Raw genomic sequence first — 25,980 nt, forward strand, 5'->3', positions numbered from 1 at the left:
CTCCGAGTGCTTGCCTTGCCTTGCGCGAGGTTGTATTTCTACATGACAGACCAGAAACCAAGAACATCAGTATCTCAAATGGCCTTTGTCTACTACTTGTAGTTCGAGCACCATGTTTCAGTGCGTAGCGCTCATTGAAATGTAGTGCCAGAAAGTTTGCAAACTCTCTGGGAATGTTCAAAGGGAGGCTTGTGCATACAGAGTGCAATGTATGTGCACTTGCACTGCACTCGCGCTGCTCTTCTCTCACAATGCAATCAGCTGCGTAGCCTAGCCGGTTTGCTAACATATCACATAGAGGTTTTGGCTTGCACGCATTAGCTCCAGGCCAGAAAGTCAACTCTGCCACCTTGTGGACACAGGAGGGAACAATTTAAAGAATGTGTTTCAGACGGATGGACGGATGGACATACCCTCTATATAGATGTTAGGACGCATCTAAAAACGGTCTGGAGGCCCATCTGTGAAACCTGATCATGTCTCCTTGAGAGGGAAGTAGGATGGAGTAGGCTACTGGTGGAGGAACACATTTTAACACAACAAAGCTTACTTATGGATGAGATGGAAGACCACACATTTTAAGTCTGTAGTTGAAGGTAAATGTGATTCTCTGATTGATTTCATGCTGTATTGTACATACTCTGCATTCCTTCTTATTTAATACGTAAGTGGAGTGCATATGCCTGTGAGTACTACATTCACGTCACATATTGTGTGTCGTGTGTTGATGAATCTGATTTTTAAAACAATAGAATTTCAGTTGACTACTAGAATTTTAGTTGGAATGTGACAGATAAACTTACATTACAACTCAGTGTTCTTTCAGATAATATCATCACTGAGAAGAGGATTAAGAAATTAAGGATAGGATTGTCACAGGTGTGTAAGTGTGTAGCATCTTTGTAAGTGTGACGGCTGCTGTATGGGTACGATATTGAATGGTGAACACTCAAATTGACTAATTACTTGTAATGACTTCTAAAAGTATGGAAAATTGCATCAAGGCTGACTGTAGTTTGCGGAGTGAGAAGTATGCACACTTAAAATACTTAAACTTTTTGTTGTCTTTTACTATTACCATTAAATAGAAGACATCAAAAAGGATATTAAATGTGCGGCCTCACTCCAAAAACTACTATCCGAGCCATAGAGATATAACCTTAGTCAAGAGGTGACCCACCCCCCTTTTCACAGCAATCCGTGGCAGCCATTTGTTGGAGGTAGACATGAGAAATGGAAATGAATGTGGAAGAAGGTCTCGGCTTAATAATGTGAAAATATCCATCAACACATTATACAAGGACAATATTTGAAATGTATTGGTACATATCTACATAATTAACATGATTAGATTTTTTTATGTATTTTATTGACTCATGACAGGGCTTTTTCTAGGATTTTGTGGCATGAGGGAGCATCATGGCTGGTTGCGGGCGGTGAAGGGGGGAATTTACTAGGGGCGCTCAAAAAAGTAATTTATATATTTAAAAAAAAAAGAAGTATGAGGGTGCACCCGCGGAGGTATGAGGGTGGAGCGCCCCTATTTCCCCGTTCAGAAAAAGCCCTGCATGATTTAAGTAGATATTTAGCCTGACATTTCAAATCTGGTCTTTGATTTATGTGTTACTTCATATTCACACAATTTTAGTCTGTTTCTTGACAGAGGTGGGCGTGTTCTCCATTGATTTGCATTGACTGAAGGTGCCTATGTAACCGAGTGGGGGGTTACTAAGATTACTGACTATTAAGTAATTAGATTTTAAAAGGTGACTACGCCAGTCTCGTTAAAGGGTGAGACAACCCAGATGTTAAAAACACAATTTTCCCCGACAGGTTCTAGATGACAAAGGATGACACAGCTGTTGCACATACAATAGTTTTTATTTTCTTCTGCTTTCAGTCTTATTTGTATTCAAAATGTGCAGGCAGTTCACTTGAGTTCATATACACAAACAGAGTTTTAACTCCACTGAAGAAGTCAATACAGGTAGATATCGTGAAACAGTGACGGCTGAAGTGCGAGAGCACTGAGTAGGCTAGTACAGGTAATTTACTGAGCGTGTTACATACACACTGCACTGTGAATGCCAAAGAACACTGCAATCAAAACTATACACACAAAACATAATCAAAATAAACAAAAGAAGTCACAGCACACTGAAATGATTCACAGTGAAGAGGTAGCCTATCTTTATCAAATCAGGCCTCTTGGCAGAGAGTTTACTATACCACTCAGTGGATCTACACCTTACCAATAAGTTTACACGAGGATACTACTAATCTCAACCAGCCAGTCTCCAATCACTCATCCCTTGTCCAAGGGGTGGGTGATTGGAGCTGACAGTGTCAGACCGTATGGCTGAAAGACGAAGACGTCGCGCACCTGCGCAAAGAACAACCTGCCAATAGTAAGAGAGCTCGTAGTGGTAAAAGGCAAAATAACAAACACAAACACCGGGAAAAGACGACGGCGTCCCCCCACCCCAGCCCTTTGACAATATGTGCACAACCTAGAAAGCACAAGACAGACTGGGTTAATGCCAGGGAAATGCCATTATCAATGTGCAAGGTGTGGCGTGAAAACCACAGGCACAGAGTGACGGTAAATTAGAAATTACCTTAAGTTGCAAGTGGGAAGCACCGAACCGAGCCTGGAAGTCTACGGTTGACCCTCGCTTCACCATGTAATGCTGCAGTGAAACAACATCACGTTAGCCACAGTACAATCACAATTGAGTATCGCCAGGTGCACAGTGCAGAAGGGCTTACCTTCAAGCCGGTTAGGCTACACCAAAGAAACTCAAGAGAAAGAACAATCTCTTGGCGGGGAATGCATTGGCCACGGTGTAGTACGGGGGCGTTGCCTGAGGACACGAGTGGATGGAAAATTAACTCCCTTGCGCATGGTCATTGGTCAGTGGGTGCGATGGATGCCATTTTCGTACTCCCTTGCACATGGTCAGTGGGGGCGACACCATGATGGATAATTTGTGGCCAAGTAATGGCAGCTGTTGGTCAGCAGTAATTGCTGGGGGTAATTAAGGACAGCTGACAGACATTCACGCTGTCCTATGACCTGTTGCTAGTGAATAACATTTCCGTACTCCCCTCGCCATCATTTCCTACTACGCTGTTATGACGTAAGTAAGCCCTCTTGTCTCAAGCCTCTTTGGGCTACACGCAGCAACCTAGCGTCCGCATTTCAGCTGCGCTCTACTGCGCGCTCCAGTATGGGTCCAGAACCCAACATCACCTCCTGCACCCAGCGTACAGGGCTTCCCCAAGCGCCAACCGGTACCGAGGTTAGCCACACCTGGCTAACAGCCAACATAGTAGGCAATTTATACTAACCGGAAGGGCTCCACCCTCGCCCACACAGGCAGCTGTTTTCAATTACAACATGCACACTAACAGGGGACCCAGTCCAACCTGTTACACCTACACTACCAACACATGATGAGGGGCACCATGTGCGGCTTCCCAGTGCTGACGCGAATTGCCGTGTCACCTCTACTCTAATGTTCTACCGCTATGATCCGAGCACAAATGCATGCTATCATGTTTCGAAACAGTATCGCCCAATAAAAATCCAACAGTGGCCGCGACCGCATCGGGTCTGTAAGGGCCAAAACATACCTAGGCGGAACGGAACCGGCACGGGACGAACGCGGCCTTTCTGCTTAGTTTCGGCCGGCGTTTTTTTCTCTGCCTTTCACCCTGACAGCGTCTGCGTGCACGGCCAGTCCTGTTCAAAACCCTCCCCGCAGCTAAAGCGTGCTATTTTGCCATTCATTTGAATGTGAAAAATACGCTCGAGTTCTATTTTCCAAATGCAGTGCAGCTGACGCCCGACTACTGCCGGTTGGTATGTAAGGACAGATAGGTTTCAATGTATTTTCACTGACGCCGGTAAAAAACGCGGCCGTTCCGCGACGCTTTACCGCCCTGGTGTGTAAGACCCCTAAGGGCCAAAACATACCTAGGCGGAACAGAACCGGCACGGGACGAACGCGGTCTTTCTGCTTAGTTTCGGCGTTTTTTTCTCTGCCTTTCACCCTGACAGCGTCGGCGTGCACGGCCAGTCCTGTTCAAAACCCTCCCCACAGCTAAAGCTAGCGTGCTACTTTGCCATTCATTTGAATGAGACACCGCCGGTTGCCGGCGTGAAAAATACGCTCGAGTTCTATTTTTCAAATGCAGTGCAGCGCGAAGCCGGCTCCCGCGCCGCTGACGCCCGACTACCGCCGGTTGGTATGTAAGGACAGATAGGTTTCAATGTATTTTCACCGACGCCGGTAAAAAACGTGGCCGTTCCGCGACGCTTTACCGCCCTGGTGTGTAAGACCCCTAAGACATTTCAAGGTAGTAAAAGGAGGAAGCAGCAGAGGAAGTGTAAGTTAAGTGATGAAGATGTATGCACTCACTTCCTTTTTATTTCCCACACTTGTTATTACTTGTATGTACTGTACATATGGCAGGATGGTAGTAGATGCGATATAAGAATGATTTTAGCATTCATTTAAATGCTTAGAGAAATAAATACACAGAAATGTATGCATCTTGTGTTGTTTGACACGCACACACACACACACACACACACACACACACACACACACACACACACACACACACTTGAATGAGGCCTTGAATATCATTAATTGAACATTGTGTTTTGGGGACACAACAGTTGATATTTTTTAATCTTTTGAGTGACGGTGGAGTGCTCAGACTGAAACTGGCTTGCTGGCACCTGTCCTCATTAATTACGCCAAGGCCTTGGTCAAACAGCTGCCCAGTGATGACACTGTGGAAGAGCCTGGTCTCATTGATACAATTACAACCCTGTTGTGTTTTAGTCTTCTCACTTGAGTACAAACATAGCACAGTGAAATTCCTGCCAAGTGCCGGTGGTTTCATGAGAAGAGCAGCGCATGCTTAGCTCCTCTGGTAATATTTCCCAAGTGCTTTAGAAAGACCTTTAAAGGTTAAAGTCACATGTTTGGTTTGTGTATGGCTTATTAGTTAAAGACACTGAGCTCAAGGGAGATATCTGCAGCGTTAAGTTGCTCGGTGAATATTAGTGTGGTTTATCACCTAAGGAGAGAAGTCTTTAACTCCTCTGAAGGGTCGTCAGTCAATCGGTGGTTGAAATAAAATAAGTGAGGTGATTGTTATCAAGTAGTTTCTTCAATGTATGTTCAGGGATACTGAAATTTGGTTCATGGTGAAATCTGAATTTTAGTATTGAGGTTCAATTTTAAGATGTGCCACACTAGAGGATGCAATGAGAACTTGTCTTTGAATATTATTGCAGATCTATAGTGACAATCCAGTAAATTGCATTCTGTTCTATTCTATGACAGGCGGTTGTCTATTGAGTTAAATATTAGTCAAGAACAGACACAAGATCAGTTTTTTAGTGTTTTGTTAAGAAGACAACATCGCTGCTCTCAATTATTAATATATGTTATTGGAATTCTAAGATAGAAAGTTGGTTGAGGCTGTAAGCAAGTGTTGGAAAAATCTCTGATACTCAATGGCTGTGGGCCAACAGATACTTGTGGCGGTTTGATGTGGTCTTTGAAGTGCCGGCTTGATTGACAATGTGCATGCTTAGAGGCTCCCTTGCTTTTGTCCTTGAGCACAAAGATAACCCTGTGAAATTCTTGTGAAATGCTTGTGTGGTTGAGAAGGATGGCTACTGAACATGTTGATGTAAATCTGAGATCACAGGTATGCCAACAAAGCATGTTCTGTCTGTCAAAGTCTCTGGGCACATGATGACATGATGAGTCTAGCATTTATTTCTGGATGCAGTACCAGTAATGACCATATGATGCTCCACAGAGGACCCCTGTGTGCTCTTTGTAATAAACTTTCCTTTTCAAAAAGAGCATAGGATGGATAAGACGGGATAAGAAATCCACCTTCAATGTTTGGTAAGAAGGTATACCATATAGCCAAGTGTGTTTGCATGTGCCAACAATGTGATTGAGAGAGTTGGAACAAACTTGTAGGCTTCTCTGTGTGAGTGTTGATGGAGCAGTCACATATTCTTTAGTACATGTGAGAGTATGCTGGCCTTGTCTTAAAAGTATATCGGACTCTTGCCATGCAATGTGTATGCTATTCATGCTTTTGATTCTGCTTAGATGTGAGGCCTTTGGCAGTGCATGAGAAAAAGATCCCCATTAAAAAAAAATGAAGAATAACCATTTCTCGTGATTGATTATATGCAATTCACTGGACTTATTCGTTTATACTCAATTTTTCCTTTGGTGTCTGTATTTTCTGAGGTGTTTAGCAGTTAGCATGCTTTACATGTAACTGGTTAAGGCACACACGCACGCACACACACACACACACACACACACACACACACACACACACACACACACACACACACACACACACACACACACACACACACACACACACACACACACACGGAGAGAGTAATGATCTAGAAATGCATTTTTTATCTGCAGCTTGATTTGCAGACTGATAGTGGGTTCATGTGTTTTCTACTTCGGCAATTCTGGGGTGCATTTCTCAAAACCAAAGTTGCTTACTACATTAGCTACTTTGTTGTTTTCAATGTATTTTCCCATTGCTAACTACCACATTTGCCAACAGGCTAACAACTTCTCTTTTGAGAAATGCACCCCTATACTACTATGTATGGGGTTGGATTCATTACTTAACTATACTGCCGTACACAACAAGAATGCAGTAACTGCATATCTGGTCAAAATTGAGTTTAGATCGGAAATTGGCTTTTAAATACCTCCTTTGTCTTGTGTCAAATGACTGTGGTCCAACATCGTCCCGTTTCAGAGGAAAAGCTTGTTGAAAGAGCAAAAACTACAGAAATGGAAGTTACTATGGAGTTTTGGTTTGAAGATCTTACCAGCCAAAAAACGCAGTAAGTCGCGTGTAGTTACTGCACTTTCCATTGAAGCAGTGGTTTGGGAGTAGACAGTAATACAGGCCAAGAACGCAGTAACTCCAATTTTGTGGTAAAAAGACACATGCAAGTCGTTTTTTTCTGGGGGTTTTTGAGCGCGTATAAATTTCTATCCAAAAAAGTATTACATGGAAGCATCAACACCACTTTACCGACTGTGTGTATCTGTGTGTTCATTGTTGCTAATGTGTATCCACTACTCATGGATAGATCAAAGACAGAGGGATTTTCCTTCTGTGATAGTTAGGGCTATTCAGGTAGAGCTATTCATAAAGAAATGAGTATGGGAACACACTTCAGTAATATGCTGAAAATATTAAATTATTATGATGTACATGAAGCTGTTTGTCCTCTGCCATACCCTCTCCTTTTTACTGCTTTAGTAATGGCCTTCCTTAAATAATGGTAAATTATTAGTGAACTGTTTTCATGAACTTTCAATAATGATGGAATGTACAGATAATGTGTAGATAATGTAGACAGCATATAACATTTTCCAAACTGTACAACATGTACAATATACCAACCATATGGATTTTGTTGACTTGCAATTTATTCAATCTACTGTTACAGAACACACATTGAAAGAACATCCTCAAAGACAAGTTTCTTGACATGAGAATGCCGTTCCATACTTCTACGAAAAAAAAAGACATTTAATATCAATGCGGACACCCTTTGGAGAAATGTAACAGAGAACTTATAAATATACTAATACAACAGTTTTCGGATCACTGATTGTTTTCATGATGTACTGTAGGTCTGTCTGCTTCATTTTAATCTTAACATTTAAAATGTTAATATTTGTCTTTCTAATGTTCCGCATAATAATGCCAGTTCATTTCTCCTTTGGGTCCCTTTGATAGAAAGTGAAATATAGAGGATATCCCCATGTCCTGCAGGTGTAAATTACTACAAGCCTCATCATTTTTATTGTAGGGATGTAGAAAGGTCCACGACAGAGCTTCACTCTTCATTTTTCTGCAAGGGAGATCAGAGGGGGAAAAAAATAATGATCAACAAACATTTAGCTGGATATTGTACAGCGAGATGGATTTCTGCCTAGTACCTACGTGTACACATGCTGGTAGTGATTTGTTAAATAGCTGCAAGAACAAGGAGTTCCGTAACTGGTATCTTTTTAGATAAAACCCCTTAAATTACTGCAAGGAGTTAGAGTTTCAGAATTCTTTCTAAAGAATGGATTTCTGTTTCCATATGAAGTAATTTTCCATTGTTATGAATAGGGCTGGGTATCACAGCCATGTTCCTGTGTTGATTCGATTTCGATTCTTAGGGCTTTAAATCGATTAATCATGATTCGATTCGATTCATTCCGAATCGATTCAATCTCTTCCCTTCTTGGTGCCAGGATTTCCCCCAAAAGATGCCGTAGCCTATTTTTATATAAAAATTTCAAAAGGGCTGTGGCTTGACAGTGTGAACAGATTGCTAATTTGTAGTTAGTAGGCCTAGGCCTAATTGACTATAACCTACTGGGTATTTTCCACAGACCTAAATTAAACAAAAGGGACAAAAAGAAAAAGAACCAAAAAAATCGATTTTGTGCCTTGTCAATAAATTTTGTGAATTTTAAATGAAATTGATTCAGAATCGATTAAATCGATTTTTTTACCCAGCCCTAGTTATGAATTGAGTCAATGGTCTTAAAGCCTCCACTCCAATACTGTATGCAACAATAGAAGTGCTCTCCTATTGGTAACAATTTGATTGTAATACCAGTTTACACCATTTCTGTGAATCAATCTATGGCCCTATTTGCTGAGTGGGAAGAAGGATTCAACTATTTGTATTGCACACACTGAGAGATGGAAGAGGCTGAATGAGGTACAATGGCACAATGGAATTCATGGCAGTGTGTGAATATACCCTGCTGCTTGCATCACGGCTCTTGGCTCTCATCTTGTTGACCTGAGACTCAGCTATGTCAGCTCTCTCCTCAGCCTCATCCAGCTCATGCTGCAACTTGCGGAACTTGGTCAAATTGCCGTTGGCCTGCTCCTCCTGAAATGAGACGAAAAAGTCACAACATGAAGGAACTGCTCACGATGTATGTGATGAAAGTCAGTGGTGATCAATGTATTACTTACAGCCTCCTCTGCTGCTCTCTTGTAGGATTTGACCTTCAGCTGCAGCTTGTCAACTAGATCCTGAAGACGATGCAGATTCTTCTTGTCCTCTTCAGTCTACACAAAAAGGTTGGTAATACAAACACTGTATTTAAGAAGTCTACCTGGTGAGATAAAAAATATATTGCTTGATGAAGCTCTAGTACCTGGTAGGTGAGCTCCTTGATGCGACGCTCATATTTACGGATTCCTTTGATTGAGTCACTGGCCTTACGCTGCTCCATCTCCAGCTCGTTTTCCAGCTCCTTCACCTACAGTATGTAGATAGGTTGACAAATATTATACAAGATAGGTAGTAATAAACTGGTTAAATGAAATGATCAAAAAAGGAGGAATTCAGCATTTACCCTTGCTTCCAACTTCTGAATTTGCTTCTTGCCACCCTTCATGGCGATTTGCTCAGCTTCATCCAGGCGGTGCTGCAGGTCCTTGATGGTTTGCTCCATGTTCTTCTTCATGCGCTCCAGGTGAGCACTGGTGTCCTGCTCCTTCTTCAGCTCCTCTGCCATCATAGCAGCATCAGTGATAGCCTTCTTGGCTTTCCCCTCAGCATTTCTGCACTCTTGAACAGCCTCCTCCACCTCATTCTGAAGTTGGGATGTATCACCCTCCAGCTTCTTCTTCTGATTTAGCAAGCTTGTGTTCTACGCAACATAAATATAATATTTTTGTGTCCATTACCGTGTTATTTTACGTGAAGTAAAAACAGATGATACTGTAGTTCCATTTTAGTTAACCCATATTTTATTTCAGTACTAACTGAATAGTGTTTAGTATTTTACCTGAGAGTGGAGCAGCTGCACTCTCTCGCTGACATCCAGCAGCTCCTGTTCAGCCAGTTTCCGGCCTCTCTCGGTCTGCTCGACCACAGACCTCAGCTCATCCAGTTCAGCCTGCAACAGATTGTTGCGTCTCTCCACAATGGCAATGTTCTCTTTGAGATCATCATTAGCACGAAGAGACTCATCCAGGTGCAGTTGGGAATCCTAGTTGGAATGTTGTACAGATATGAGACTCAGGCATAATGACAAGTTTGAGTCAATTCAATAATCTAGCCATTTATCCAAGTGTAATGCACAATTGGTGGATTTTCAATCCTGTCTTATCCCGCACCAAGAAAAAATCCTGTCTCATCCGAATCCCTGGCTGGAGTAAAAAAAATCCCATCTGAACACCCAATACCATCCCACTCCCAGTCAAATTCAGTCCCACCCCCATCCCACTATCGTTTTGTTTTGTCCCCGTCCCTCCCATGGAGACCACAGAACTGACATTGTGTCCAAAACTTACACATACAGTAAATCCTCTTCTTCCAACTGGTAAAAAAACAACTTGTGGCCAAGCAGTTTTGGACTAATTTTGAATGTTTGCTTTGAGTGCTAATTAAAATGGCACAGAGAATAATGACAATGAAAAGTTCCCATGTGCTGAATATATTTTGAACTGTCTGTCTGCGCTGAAACATTCTGAGCTTCGCCCCTTTCCTCTGTCCTTCTGCTGTCTTTCTGAACCTTTGTTTAGATTGCTTCAAACTCTTCAGTTTGTTTTTACTAAGAGATTACTGTGTTTAATTGACAGTGTGACCGAATATGGCACATGCTGCAGGCTATCCTGTAGCGAACTGTCATGCAAGGTTTCACAATCATTGATAAATAGTAAATATTTCCAATGTATAGTTGAATATTTCAGCTCACAGGTTAATGTCCTTGTGTGTTTGAATGGAAATTCCTAGATTAAAAAACACATGGTAATTCTGAGCCAGGACTGAAGTATGCTACAAGATGGCAGCAGCTAGAGAGGAATGAAAAAACTGACCCTTTATTAAACGTGATGATTGTACTGAATACATTTTCATGTCACAATTTTGTTACAAGGGTCAATGTCATTCTCGCTCTTGCCTGCTCCTGTGGATTGTTTTTCCCGTCCCATCCCAATCACGGAATGTAAATCATTTGAATCCCATCCCGCGGCAATCATGTGACCTGCTGGTATACACGACAAATGTCTTCCTCTACAGCAAAATGATAGTGGCACAAACCTTCAGATGGCCATGGAGACTCTTGAGCTGCTTCTGGGCCTCCGATGCTTGCCTGTTGGCTTGGCTAAGTTGGACCTCCATCTCATTGAGGTCTCCCTCCATCTTCTTCTTAATCCTGAGAGCTTCATTCCTGCTGCGGGTCTCGGACTCCAGGGAGCTCTGCAGGGTGTCCACCATTCGCTGCTGGTTCCTCTTTGCCTGCTCCATCTCCTCATCCTTCTCGGCAATTTTACGTTCACTTTCAGCTTTCATCTGGTTGAACTCCAGCTGAGCTCTCAGAATTTTACCTTCTTCATGCTCAAGAGTGCCCTGGTCAAAAGGAAATGTGTAGTAGAATATCAAACAAGTATAGTTGAGTCTTAAGTCTTAGTCTTAAGCTACTTACTGACACTTACTGTAACAGGTGACACTTAATACATACATACATACATACATACATACATACATACATACATACATACATACATACATACATACATACATACATACATACATACATACATACATACATACATACATACATACATACATACATACATACATACATACAATACACAAAGTACATTCATACATACAATACACAAAGTACATTCATACATACATACATACAGTATATATACAGACACACATACATACATACAAAATACATCCACATCCACAACTGTATGTCTATACTGTTGAAAGGAATAAATAAACTTGAAACGTGAACTTTGAACTTGATACCTCTGCTTCCTCTAGAGCGGTCTGGATCTCAGCCTTTTCTTGTTCAAGTGTCTTTCTGGCCTTTTCAAGTTCATGAATATGTTTTCCACTCTCACCGAGTTGCTCAGTAAGATCAGAAATTTCCTCTGTGGATAAGAAAAAAAAGATTTATTGTAGATTTTTCCTCTGTAACCTCATAATATACACTGTTCTGACAGTAGAACACCATGCTAGTCATTGAAAATTAAAATTACCATAATACTAAACTACTACAACATTACACAGGGTCTTTATAAACACATTATGACTGTGTAATTCCCATTCTAGTAACAGCAAAGGTGTAACAGGGGATTTGTCCTAATGGTCCAGCACATTTTAGTCGTTTTCAAAATATATGCTGCCCATTCACAAATTTGATGTTTTCATGAATGTTTACTAAGTCATGAACTAATACTTCTGAGTCTGACCAACAAGTACGGTAAGTTTTGCTGTCAAAGATGTCTCTGACTGGTAATTCTGTTGACGCCGTCAAACAGCCTGGTGACAGCTAAGAGTAATCCGTCTCCATGGAGGGTGGGAGATGGTCTGATCTTACTCTGCCATTTAAATTCATTGGAGTTCCAAAAACAAAAGTGTGAATAGTGTTACCATAACCAATCAGTAACAGACTTCGTGGGTGAGTTCTGTGTCTCCACTCTCAACTGTTTGCTGATTGGCTAAACAGTGAGCAAACCGAGTTAGGAGGGTTTGGCCAGACTATGTGCGGAGCCAAAATCTTAGGGTGGAGTACATAAGATGCCGTTGCCAAGATAATTCAATACAGCTTTGGGAAAAAGACATTCTATTAGATATTGGTTAGTTCAAATTTGCATTATACTATATCGGTATAATGCTAACTTGGTTAGTTGGAAACGCACCCCTGTGTATGGAGTTCTGGAAATAAACTACTAACAAATACATCCTCTACCTCTAAGAGCTTTGTCTTTTTTGTTAATGAATAAATATGTACCTTGTAGGTTTTTATTCTCCCTCCTCATGGTCTCCAGGTGGTCCAGAGATTCTTCAAATGAATTCTTCAGTTTAAAGAGCTCAGTGCCAAGAGATCTGGCCTCTTTCTGGGAGCCCTCCAACTCAGTCTGTGACTCCTCATATTTCTGCTTCCACTCAGCCAGGACCTGGGTTAAACAGGAGAATTACTTGCTGCACTGTGACTTGCAGTTACAGTCACATAGAGTTTGAGATACACTGTAGGAAAATGTGTATTATTATTCGTCTTATCCCAGGTACACATGAATTTACCTTGTCAAAGTTTCTTTGCTTCTTGTCCAGGGCAGCTGCAGCAGCATTGGATCTTTCCACATCGACCATGAGATCTTCAATCTCATTCTGCAGTCTATGCTTAGTTTTCTCCAGGGAAGAACATTTGGCATTGACAGCTTCCACAGCCTCTTCTGCATCTTGTAGGCGAATAGCAAGCTTTTTCCTGAGGGAAAGTTAGAAGTTAACTTGTTCTAGTCTGGTCCAGACAGTAGGGTGGAAAAGAAATCATGATTAACCCTTTAAGACATGGCCCCAGTTTATAAATTGAATGTTACAAGAATGACAACGACCAAGTCGTAATGCACCATTAAAGGCACTGTTTAATGTCATAGCTGTGTAGTATAGTAGTAAAAACTTTTCAGTGACTATTACAGCATTCCACTGATGGGACAGTGTGCATTATGAGGCTATATCCCAATGGAATTAATTAATTTGAATTGCTAATACCATTTTTTTTGCGGTTTATGCTTACAGTATAGGGTTGTTCTTGCATACTTTTTTGTAATTACTTTTTGCAGTACATTGTTGTAGTAAATAGATAGGAATGAATGCTGAATTTTAGTGCATGTACCACATTTCTCTTAATGGGTAAGTTATATTTATGTATGCTTAAGTATCACTTCCCCACTGGGCTTCCTTTAATTTCAATTCATTCAAATTCGATTGAGAATATCATGGTGTGAGGGGAATTCAAATTCCGTTCTCAATTTCACATCACACAATTCAAATAATCCTGCAGAGCAATTATTGAGTTTAACGAGATCCTATTCAGGGATAATCTTACTTGGCATCTTCTAACTCCTCAGTCCTCTGGATGGCATCAGTCTCATACTTGGTCCTCCACTGAGCCACCTCAGAGTTGGCCTTGGACAAACTGCGCTGCAGCTCAGCCTTGGCCTCCTGCTCTTCCTCATACTGCTCTCTCAGGAGGTCACAGTCATGACGGGAAGACTGCACTGCATGGGCTAGGGCATTCTTAGCCTATGGGAGGAAATCAGTGTTAAGTTTAGCATAGTAAGCAGAGAGGAATATATCATATCATTATGTCAATTACCTTTATACAGTATATACTGTGTACCTGTAGTAAAAATCATCAAATACCTTGACTTCTTCCTCCAGCTGTCTTTTAAGATCTTCGATCTGTTGAGTGTATGATTGTTTGCCTCTAGTTAGTTGAGAAACAAGCGACTCCTTCTCTTCTAGTTGCCGTGAAAGCTCCCCTGATTGATCAAAAGATGGCAGTATGAATTGGAATATAGGAATGCTAATGTCGATGTTGAAATGCATAGTGAAAATGTAATTACAGTGTACCATTTTCAGTTTGCAGCTTAGATCTCTGCATTGAAAAGTCATTGATGAGTCGTTGGCCTTCTTCAAACTTCGTCCTATATTCACTCATCTGATCCTCCAGGGTCCTGCACATTTTCTCCAGATTTGCCTGAAAACCAGAATCAAGTAGAAAAAATAGAATTAAGAAAAAAATAACATGCCACAGAGTCCTTCCAACAAAGAGAACATCATTAAGTAACCAGCTGATCCTATACTGATGAGATCAAACTTGTTGTGGGACTTTTCTTTGTATAGGTTTTTTGTTGTTTGCTGTGACAACACAGTCTATCTACCTCATTAGGTACAGTTGAATAACTGGTATAATGGTTATTTTACTATCATGTGCTAGTGTTGTATTTAAACCATGAATTTACTTCTACTTTTACTTTTGACACCTGTATAACACGAACAGTTTGAAATTGCTTGGTTCAGATTGCAAAGGGCTGTTGATGGGAACAAACCATTGATGTTATAGTTCCAATTGCCTTGGCCAACGCTACGACCTGGATAGCTACTTCTTATTAGCCATAGCCATTCTGCTGTCTCCACTGTTGTGCAGCTGCCCTGCCAAGCCAACCCCAAGTACTCTGGGGTGCATTGTGTCGTGATTGGTGGACTGTGGTTGCAGCCTGTCATGTTGATCTTACACGAAGCAGGTCTACATAAGCTTGCCAAGCAAAAGTATTTTTGACCACTAGGTGGGTCTGTCTACTTTACTAGGCTAATTGAAGGTGTGATATTGAAATAGGTTTGATTTTACTCCTTACCTTCGCTTTAGAAATGTGTTCCATGTTGGACACGACATCATCCAGCTCCAATCGGAGCTCACTTTTCTCCTTCTCAAGCTTCTGTTTCACTCTCTGAAGGTTATCAATCTGCTCACCAAGGTCAGCTACGCTATCTGCGTGCTTCTTCCTCAGTGTGGCAGAGGTAGCCTCATGTTGCAGAGTGGACTCTTCGAGGTCTCTGCGCAGCTTTTGGAACTCAGCCTCCCTCTTCTTGTTCATCTCAATCTGGGCTGTAGTGGCACCTCCGGCCTCCTCCAGTCTCTCACTGATCTCCTCCAGCTCTCTGGCCAGGTCAGCTCGCTGCTTCTCCACTTTGGCTCGAGCAGCTCGCTCAGCTTCCAGCTCTTCCTCAAGCTCCTCAATGCGGGCCTTGTTTGGAATATAGAACATTTATATGAAATTATCATTTTATATGAAAATCATTTTAAAAACAAATTTTCAATAATTTCTCTGTATCGCAGTCACCTGAAGCTCCTTCAGTTTCTTTTGGAGCTGTGCGGCCATGGCTTGCTCATCTTCAATCTTGCCATTGAGTTGACTAACTTCAAAGTCTTTCCTGTAAGAATAAGAGTGAACTGAAAAGACTGATATGTGGCTAGTTTTCCACTCAAGATAATCGATATGTATCAATGCATCTAACCTACGGTCGACGATCTAATCAAATCATATTGTGGGACATTCTAAAGTATCGAAAATAATCAAATAGCTGGCCCCTGCCCAACGTCCTAGCTCCCTAACATAATAGAAGTGTAAAGTAATTGGAAACAAATCTAATCGTATCGTGGGGCATTCTTAAGTATCGAAAATAATTTAATCGCTACCCTAAGAAACCAAATCATATCGTCACGGAGGCTGTGATTTACGTCCCTAGTTGAGAGAGCCAATTTGTTTTCTGATTTATGGAAGAAAATTTGTCAAAGAATAATTTCATTGAGATGAATAATAATGTAGTCCCTGTAATGTAGTCCCTCATCCTTCCACTACCCAAGTGGGCAGAAGCAAATGAATGCATACTTTTTCAGTCTTTCCTCCAACTGTTGTTTGTCATTCTCTAGGTCCATGACACTCTCCTGGGTCAACTTTAAGTCACCCTCAAGCTTTCTCTTTGCTCTCTCCAGATCCATTCTTAGTTTCTTCTCCTGTTCCAGGGATCCTTCAAGCTATAAATCATGAAAGTACAGAGGAGTTTACAATTGATATTGTCTTGAACAGATGTTCATTCAGTAAGTATACAAGTCTGATTACATACATCGTCAACTTGCTGCTCCAACTTCACTTTGGCCTTGGTCAGAGTGTTGACCTTGTCTTCCTCACTCTGAAGGTCATCCAGCGTTTGCTGGTGAGCCTCTTGAAGAGCTTTCTTCTCCTTGGTCAGCTTGACAATGATTTCATCAAGAGCTGACATCTCCTCAGTCAGGTTTTTAACCTAAGTTGACAGAATACAGTAAGTTGTCATTAAAGCATGTGATTTTGGGGGCATCCATTGCATTACCTTGCACCTATATTTCATTAGTACTCACCTTGTTTTCAGTGGCATGTTTCTCCTTTTCCACTTTAGCCAGAGTAAGTTCTAAGTCATCAATGTCTTTCTTGAGCTCAGAGCACTCATCTTCTAACTTCCTCTTCTTAGCAGTCAGCTCTGCATTCATCTCCTCCTCATCTTCAAGTCTCTCAGTCAACTCTTTGGCTTTGGCCTCAAGCTGAATCTTGTTCTTGATCAAACCCTCACAACGCTCCTCAGCATCACACAGGCTATCTTGTTCCTGTGAAGAATTCATCCTTCAGATTTGCAATAGCATGATGTGCATATCTTTACCAGACCAATGTATGGCGAAGACCTTTAAAAACGCTCAGGAAATAAACATAACTCACTGTTTGAACTTGAAGTTGTAGGTCATTCTTCTCTTGGAGAACTGAAACCATTTTCTCCTCAAGCTCCTTTCTCCGGGCCTCAGATTTAGCATAGGCCTCCTTCAGTTTAATGAATTCTTCCTTCATGTTGGCCATCTCCTTCTCAGCTTCAGCTGATTTCAGCAGGGGCTTGATCTTGAAGTACATCTTCATCCAGGGCCAATTCTTGACACCCATGAATGCACGCACGTTCCATTGAATAATAAGTAGGGAATCTCTGGAATTATATAAGACAAAGAAATGGACATAGAGCAGCTGTCCAAGTAAGAGTGTAGAGGTAAAATAATGCCTCTTAAAAGCATATGCCGTATGCCGTGTCTAGTGAGTCAAATATTTTGCTATGCCGAAAGATGTTTACATTGCACTTAACAGCTACATAAAGAGAAGAAAAAGGCTGGAGAGTGACACCATGTTTTAAATGTCAAAAAATGGTTTAACTAAGCCCAGTGGATACGCACATGTATGTATATTTTCATCATCAGCAAACATCATTAATCATTATTAAATCATAATAAATCATTTATTGTCAGTATATTGATTACTACCATTAACCATTATCCTAATGTTGCTCATAGTGTCTTTACCTGCGCTCTACAATCTTCCCGAATTCAATTCTTGCCAAAAGACCGCGGGCTCTTGATTGAATACCAGTGATGATAAGAGCAAGGCGATCATCTCTCATCTCTTCAAGGGTTCCCAGGAGACCGGCTTTGAAGAACACCTTCCAATTAACAGAACAGATCATTTATCATTATATGAAGATGAAAACAACACTCTTGTTCAACACTGAAGGTCTGTGTGGAGACATTGTCCGCTGAAGTACCTTAGTGTGTCCAAATCTGTATTGCTCATGGTCAATATCCAGAGACCCCAGAAGTTTCTCTGCTCCCTTCTTGCTGTCAATGAACTGTCCCTCAGGGATAGCATTAGGATTTAGAATACGATACCTGAGAAATATATACAGTGTAGTTACTACTGTATCAGTGTAGTTTATACAGTGTGTACTGTAGGTATCTGCAATGCAATATATCCGGGACAATATTGTGACACATTTTACCTCTGTTTGAAATCTCCATACAGGATCCTGTTGGGGAAGCCCTTTCTGCAGATTCTGATGCCTTCCAGCACACCGTTACAGCGCAGCTGGTGCATGACCAATGAATTATCCATTGCCCCAGGAGTCTTGGTCTCGTTGGGGATGATGCAGCGCACAAAGTGGGGGTGAGTTGACCTCAGGTTGGTCATCAGCTTGTTCAGGTTCTCCTGTTGTGGAATATTCATGTTTTGAATGCACATATCTAATGCTTACTTTACATCAGTGTGTGTGTACAAAATAGCACCGTATAAAAGGAAATGCTTACCCTGTGGAGAGCAGATACTGTTTGGAAGGAAGATCCTTTCTTTTTCTTACCACCATCCTTGCCACCCTTTCCACCACCACCACCACCCTCTGCAGCAGAAGTATGAACAAATTCAGGTTATTCTCTGAGCCTTTTGTTGGTCATTAATCAGTGGAATTAAATGATATACATTGCCAACTCAATACTAATGAATGTATGTAGTTGAGAGTTTACCAGAATCAGCACTAGCATATCCAGCAAAGAGGATTGACAGCATCTTCATTGTGGACTTTTGGTACAGACCCACAACAGTCTCATTGAGGGGGTCCTTGTTTTTCACTAGCCAGTTGCCAATGTTGTAGTCAACAGTGCCAGCATAGTGAACCAGGGAGAAATGAGCCTCTGGTTTCCCCTTGACAATTCTTGGCTTCTGGAAGTTGTTTGATTTCCCCAAGTGGTTGTCATAGAGCTTGGCTTTAAATGTGGCATCACTGGCCTTGGGGAACATGCACTCCTCTTCAAGGATGGACATGATTCCCATGGGCTAAAGGGAAAATCATCACAGAAATTAGACATCACAATTCGGAAGTGTTCAAATTTTAGCATCTATTGTTCAATTTCCACTGTTCAGATGTGTTTTGAAAGGCAAATAACCAAGGGCTGATGGAAAAATCATAACAGAAGATAACTTATGCCAAAAAACATCGTTGTTTAGCATAATAGAAATATGTAAGTACTCAATCTCGTTTTGAGCTATATTAATTTTAAAATGCACCCACATACCTTTTCAATTAGATCAATACAGGCTTGTAAGTCCATGCCAAAATCTATGAACTCCCACTGAATTCCTTCCTTCTTATACTCCTCTTGCTCCAACACAAACATGTGGTGGTTGAAGAACTGCTGCAGCTTCTCATTAGTGAAGTTGATGCACATTTGCTCAAAGGTGTTGAACTGCAAAATAGACAAGGCTCTCATTGATGGTTTTTGCATGGTGATGCACAGTATCTGAAATATTATGATTGTGTGTTTTCACCTACATCAAAGATCTCAAATCCAGCAATATCCAGCACACCAATAAAGTACTGACGAGGTTGTTTGGTGTCCAACGACTGGTTGATTCTCACCACCATCCACAAGAACATCTTTTCATAGACTGACTTAGACAGGGCACCAATAGAGTAGTACACCTAGGATAGAGGAAAAGACTGTATATTTTATGGAAAATGTTATTTTTTGTGTTTAATTTCTTATGAGCAGAGCTAGTACGCTAACCTGTTGGACATTTTGTCCCTTGGTGACCCACTCATTTCCTACTTTGACCCTCGGGTGACACAACGCCTTGATGAGGTCAGCAGAGTTCAGGCCCATGAGGTAGGAGACTTTGTCAGCATCTGGAAAGAGGGGTAATTGAATGAACAAAGTGTTTTGTTTAAGTTAGTGTGGGAACATACTTAAATAGTTTTTTTCTTAATACATAATTAAATATGTTGCCCCTTAACACACGCCATTCCACCTTTGCAACGCTGTAATTGTCACTGAAAAAACTTGGCTACCATAATACTACACTATGATAGGGGCATAGGGCCTTTAGTAATACATTACGACTTGATCATTGCCATTTTAGTTACAGCTAATTCATAACAACAGTTGTAGGTCAGTCAATCTAGCTCAAATAGGGGACGAATTGCAATAGTAATGGTTCCTACTGTTAAGTGATTCTTAAACCCCCTTGCATCACATATTAAAAATCTACCAATTGATATTTGCTGGAACATCCTTTTTTTCCAAGGTCAAGGTTAGATATTTCCTATTCATTTTTCCATAGGGTGACATTATAGGAGATACTTAGACCTTGAAAAAAGTATGTTCCACTAAATATAAATCGGTAGATTTTTAATACAGGTATGTCATTTAGATATACCTAGGGATTGCAAAAAAACTTGGAATGATTACTATTGTAATTTGTTTCGTGTCAAACGCTAGATTGACTGGCCTACTGTCTCTAACTGGGTTAAACAATCAATCAATTTATTTTCTGCGAGTTATTAGAAATTAGTAGAAAAGGGATGCTTGGACCACAAACCCTCTGTTCCATCAGCCTCTGCCTGCTCCTCTCTCTGTTTCTGCTTGAACTTCATGTTGCCATAGTGCATGATGGCACCGACCATCTTGTAAATGCTGTTCTTCTCCTCTTGAGTGAAGCCCAGCACATCAAAGGCATCCTGTGTCATAAATAATAATGATAAAATGAACATGTACTCTCATTACATACATTACTGGATTCAACTGAATGAAATAGTGCTCTAAAATACTACATTTAAAAACATGGCAGCTGTTTATAAAATGCCAGTGGAAACATTGTTATTTGTTTTCACTAGCTGTGTGTCAGAAAGCAAAGATAGAACACCAGCTTTTCCTCACATCAGTTGCTTGCAGTTCATCCCCATCATCAATAGATGTTACTTGAATCTCTCCTTGGGAGATGAAGGCATAATCATAGGGGTTGTTTGTGATCAGCATCATCTCTGAAAAAGGTGAATATGTTGGTCAGAAGTGTCTTTAAATGCTTATTGTGATGCTACACGGTTAAGCTTCAAATGTCTTACCCAGCAGCTCTGGTTTCCTCTGAGAGAGGATCTGGTAGAAGATGTGGTAATCTCTCTCAGCCTTGAGCTGGAAAGTCACCCGAGACTTCTCCAGAAGATCTGCAAAATAAAATAAAATATATAAACAAAACCGACAGGTTTGGAAGGTGTACCAAACATTTGATTGAAATAACATGCAATATGCTATGTGTATTATGTGTGAGGCACTTACATGTTTCAATATCAGCAGAGGCTAGTTTGCCACTCGCATGGAAGTGGATTCTGATGAATTTGCCCTATGAAACACAGAAGGAAATAGCTCTCAGTTCAATATAATTCTCACCCAGCATAACCGATGACAAGCTGGAAGCACACTCACAAATCTGGATGAGTTGTCATTCCTGATGGTCTTTGCGTTGCCAAAGGCCTCCAGAGCAGGGTTACACTGGATGATTTGATCCTCCAGTGTTCCCTAAAAAGTATCAACCATTAGTATAAATATCATTATTATAAATGTGGATGCACATGGATTGTGTACTAGCCAAAATCAGTAACCTCTTTTTTATTTGGGTCCTTCTCCTTTTTGCCACCTCCAGCTGCGATACTGGCAAAATACTGGATTACTCTCTTGGTGTTCACAGTCTTCCCAGCACCAGATTCTCCACTTGGGAAGAAACAGAAAATAACTTTAATCTCTGTGTTAGTTTATACAAATAATAATTTAGCGTTTTTTTTGTTGACCTAACCTATTCCAAAGTAAACTTACGTGATGAGCATGGACTGATTTTCTCTGTCTGAAAAAAAAAAGTTTGCCATAAGGATATGAAAAACTGTTAGAGAAATACTTTTTTATTGTTTATGGCTGTTGAGCTCCACATTTTATTTTGCTGTATTACTGTGTTTTACCTGACAGCATGTATTGGTAAGCATTGTCAGAGATTGAGAAGATGTGTGGAGGAGCTTCAGTCCTCTTCTTGCCTCGGTAGGCAACAACAACTTCCTGGTTGTACACTGGGAGCCACTTGTAGGGATTGACAGTGACACAGAACAGCCCAGAGTAGGTCTGCATAAAGAAATATAAGACTTTTAGTTTGAATGGGACTCTTCTGGACAACCTTAAGACATGGTTATTGCTGTACTCACGTAGATCATCCAGGCTGCATAACGCTCTTTGAGGTTAAACAGCACAGCAGGCTCGTGCAGGAAGGTGAACATCGCCATGTCCTCAATTTTATCGAACTTAGGCGGGTTCTGTGGGTGTACATCTGCCTCTTTTGCAACAACAGTCTTTGAGAAAAATTGCACATGTCATACATGCTGTTTTTCGTCCTCCTTTTTCACATTATATCAAAATTATGGATAAGAAAGATTAGATGCTTATATGTGTACCAATCTGTACTCAATCACTGAAATATAGTCCATATATAATTTCTTATTATTACTACAATCTTGTAGCGAAAACTATTTCAGTTGAAGTTACATATGTAGGAAAACAGAACAACTGACCTTCCCATGCTCAGTTTCAACAGTAACTTTGTCCCCGTCTCTACTTTGGATGGTGCCTTTCACATATTCTACTTCCGGATCCGCCACAAAACAGGCCCTCTTGATGTCAAAGGGGCGAGTCTGGGCTTCAAGGCGCTCCAAATCGGACTTCCTCAGATACGGAGCCGCCGCCCCAAACTCCGCCATTAAAGCATCCCCCATGGCTCTGTGTTTGTAAACAAAGCCAAGTGACAATGACAGAGGGATGCCTTTCAGATTACTTCAGACCAAACCAAGGGTAGACACAAAATTTAAATGTATTTTTATATACTTAATCACCCAATGAACAGTACTGGACGTAGATAATGTAATTTATAACAGCTTTGATCCCCCCCCCCTAAATTTGTACAAATGTTTATAGATATAGTACCTTTTTAATTTTCCTTGCAGTAGTTGTTGTTAGCCTGAAACGAACACAATATCATACGTTTTATTAGTAATAGTAATGTTAATAATAATAATCATCATCATCATTATCATCATCATCACAATTATCATCATCTTACTGTCAATAAATATATCAAATATATCATCATACTACTTGAAAATATATTATCAATACTCCACATTATTGTTACCCCAGTTATCTTACCTGCTGATGATAAAATGAGAAGCGGCAACCCTCTGTCTTATATACAACTAGCAGCTCTCTTAAAAGGCTTGGATCAGAAATAGCAAGCTGATGCACCCCTAAGTCTGGTTAAAAAGGTGGGGGGCAGTTGGTTTATTCAGTAGGGTTAAAGGTGCAGTGTACATTTATTGTTGCCAAAACACACGATGCTTTTAAAAAAACTGTAACAGCAATAATATTTAGAATGAACAAGAAAGGGGTCAATTGGCTGTTGTCTCTTATGGTTTTGTGCATTTCTTCATATTTTCATGGTGACCTAAGTGACAGAGTAGGTCCACAATTATTGTCACCCCTTTTGGCTCATACAAGGAAACAGTAATATGAAGTTGACCCTACTTCATGTTCATTAAATATAGCATCTATATAGAATAGCATATATAGAGTGATGCTTTCAAATAAAAGTATTATCACCCAGTATACATTTGATACATGTGTACACAACATAAGGAAGACTTTTAATTTTAATGACAAGTAATATTTTTTCATATCTCGCCACATGTGAATGCATGAAAAACAATACTTTGCTGAAGGAAATGCCTCGCAAAAAAAAGAAACCGGTATTGTTTAGCTTTGAATACTCAGCTGTGGCAAGTGCGAAAGTCTTTGTCCTGTAACAAAGCCTAGGTGATGTCTGGCTTCTGCGACTCCAAGCATGGCCAAGGTCAGCCAGCTGCCATGTGGTGACAGAGCATCTCTTCACCCCGTCTCACATACACATAGTTAATTCCTTAGTTTTAACACATTTAGCACAAAAATAGCACAATGGAACTCAACCTAGATATTCTCTTTGACTAAGAAGAGCAGCCTGAATACCTCATCTCTGATGCCCAGACTCGAATAGGGAACATCTTAACTTTAAGGCCATGCACCAATGGTACCATTTACTGACAGCCTCCCTGTAAGGTCAGTTGGTAGGTGAATGGTACCATTTTTTTTTCAGAACGACAAAGACTTTTGACTTTTTGAAAAGATTTTATTACAGAACTCTTGTGGTTAATACACATAGCCCTCTAGGAGCTGACTTTAAAAAGGAAAATTAAATAAATAAATAAAAGAAAAAAAGAAAAAAGGTACATCTATACATTCCATCATACTACACTTACAGTCACCCCAAAAACACAGGCTAAAATCAAGCTCTTCACCTCTGACTGTACACAAGGCACTATTTTGGCACCACATGCTCTCAAAATAAACAAGATTTTTCATTTCCTTGTAAAAATGGAAATCAATCCAAATCCTTGATTTAACCAGTGTTGAGAACATTAAAACCAAGTCATCATCTATGAACAGCAAAGAGGGGCCAATCATACAGGTATTAGTAAACTGAGAACAAGGCCTGGTAACACTTTACTAAATGCCGGCGCCATATGTATGACATAATAGTGTCATAACAGTGTTGTACCACATGCATGTGTCATAAACATTATGTCAATGTCATAAACATGTTTGACTTTGTCATTAAGTGACATTTGGTTATGGTAAAGACAGCCCTAACACTATCAACTTTTTATGACCATAAACTCTTTATGATATTGGCATCGTGTGTATGACTCATCTGTTATGACACTTTTATGACACTGGCGTCAAAGAAAAGTGTAAAGATTTATTTAGAGACACATGCACAAACAGTCAACAGTAGGTATTAGATTGATACAATGTATAGAGTGATGCTATGATTATACTATGCTTATACTTCAGTTTTTGTTGATTATCAAAGTTATATTGGCCATGTTAAGTATTTTTGAGCTTTGATATACAATCGAATGGATGCTATGCAAGAGCTGCCTAAAGAAAGCTTCTAGTTAATGCATACAGTATGGTGTTTTTCTTAAACCACTTTAGTAGTAGTAGGCTATTTTGCATCCGTGAATATCCTTGAAAATTAACTTGACTTGACTAATGTAATTTCTCCTTTATCGCTGTTAGCTTTTTCCTGTCGAATCTGGCTTCATGGCGATTTTGCCATCAGAAGGGACATATCATTTTTTTTCTCCAGCAGCAAAGTGAATTGACCTTTCCAGAGCCACACACCCTAAAACCATCAACTGACCAATCAATGAAATGCTAACTATGCTAAGTACGTCATGGCAAAATAACCTCTCCATAGAGATGACTGGGATTTATACATCTGTTTTGGAAGTTTGGAAGCTTGGGAGTGAGATTCTCTCCGTTACCATTTGTGCATGTGTGTGTGTGTGTGTGTGTGTGTGTGTGTGTGTGTGTGTGTGTGTGTGTGTGTGTGTGTGTGTGTGTGTGTGTGTGTGTGTGTGAAATCATCTCTTTCATTTAGATATGTTCCCTTGTGTTTCAAAATGTATGACACTACCAAGTTATATCTTCCATGTATGTGGCTTTCAAATGCATACAACAGTCCTTTCTGCTCACTCTCTATTATGTGTCCACTATTCAAATACATATCATTTCTGTCTGCAAAGACCAGCTAAATACCTATAAAACATAGAAAATGCCCTGATTTGCATTTATTTGTGAGAACCATGGTATTGACGGTCATAGCAACAGTTGCTATTGGGCGGAGGGGCGATGCTAGCGGAAAGGTACGTTTAGTGATCATAGTGAAAAAGAGATAGTCTGTTAACTTTATTCTAATGAGCTATGACATGGTTCTGTGAAAACCTACTGAAATTAGAGCTACACCGATATAAAGGCCAGT

General features: G+C 40.5%; 1 protein-coding gene and 1 long non-coding RNA gene across 11 annotated transcripts in view; one reads left to right on the forward strand and one right to left on the reverse strand.

Annotated features, from left to right (window-relative positions):
- Positions 1 to 25,980, forward strand: part of LOC134455906 (uncharacterized) — a 212,239-nt gene that overhangs the window by 144,070 nt on the left and 42,189 nt on the right. For all 10 annotated transcript variants that reach the window (XR_010036193.1, XR_010036192.1, XR_010036194.1 and 7 more), the window contains 2 exons: positions 9,104 to 9,186; positions 18,286 to 18,426. This is a non-coding gene — a long non-coding RNA (uncharacterized LOC134455906). The remainder of the gene's footprint in view (positions 1 to 9,103; positions 9,187 to 18,285; positions 18,427 to 25,980) is intronic.
- On the reverse strand, positions 7,499 to 24,188 carry LOC134455892 (myosin-7-like). Its single transcript, XM_063207248.1, has 39 exons — positions 23,271 to 24,188; positions 23,049 to 23,082; positions 22,640 to 22,844; positions 22,277 to 22,420; positions 22,040 to 22,196; positions 21,900 to 21,927; positions 21,689 to 21,797; positions 21,513 to 21,605; positions 21,366 to 21,429; positions 21,155 to 21,253; positions 20,970 to 21,073; positions 20,632 to 20,770; positions 19,821 to 19,939; positions 19,586 to 19,735; positions 19,329 to 19,499; positions 18,780 to 19,089; positions 18,567 to 18,655; positions 18,263 to 18,468; positions 18,029 to 18,152; positions 17,790 to 17,926; positions 17,167 to 17,422; positions 16,815 to 17,057; positions 16,544 to 16,720; positions 16,309 to 16,454; positions 15,760 to 15,850; positions 15,274 to 15,663; positions 14,489 to 14,615; positions 14,279 to 14,397; positions 13,962 to 14,158; positions 13,157 to 13,340; positions 12,867 to 13,032; positions 11,879 to 12,003; positions 11,156 to 11,464; positions 9,900 to 10,103; positions 9,465 to 9,761; positions 9,264 to 9,368; positions 9,079 to 9,174; positions 8,858 to 8,992; positions 7,499 to 7,948 (listed from the first exon to the last, which is right to left on the reverse strand). Exons 3-39 carry the CDS (start codon positions 22,838 to 22,840, stop codon positions 7,934 to 7,936), a joined length of 5,826 nt encoding a protein of 1,941 aa, XP_063063318.1. The 5' UTR covers positions 22,841 to 22,844; positions 23,049 to 23,082; positions 23,271 to 24,188; the 3' UTR covers positions 7,499 to 7,933.

Source organism: Engraulis encrasicolus, chromosome 9, assembly GCF_034702125.1.
Source record: "Engraulis encrasicolus isolate BLACKSEA-1 chromosome 9, IST_EnEncr_1.0, whole genome shotgun sequence".
NCBI lineage: Eukaryota > Metazoa > Chordata > Actinopteri > Clupeiformes > Engraulidae > Engraulis > Engraulis encrasicolus.

What these genes read in the sequence shown, in the direction of transcription:
- LOC134455892 (XM_063207248.1), bottom strand. Translation starts at nt 22,840, where the DNA reads ATGGGGGATGCTTTAATGGCGGAGTTTGGGGCGGCGGCTCCGTATCTG. An exon ending in TTGAAACTGAGCATGGGAAG is followed by an intron (nt 22,421 to 22,639) that starts GTCAGTTGTTCT and finishes TTTTTCTCAAAG; the next exon opens with ACTGTTGTTGCAAAAGAGGC. An exon ending in GGAGAATAAAAACCTACAAG is followed by an intron (nt 12,004 to 12,866) that starts GTACATATTTAT and finishes TCTTATCCACAG; the next exon opens with AGGAAATTTCTGATCTTACT.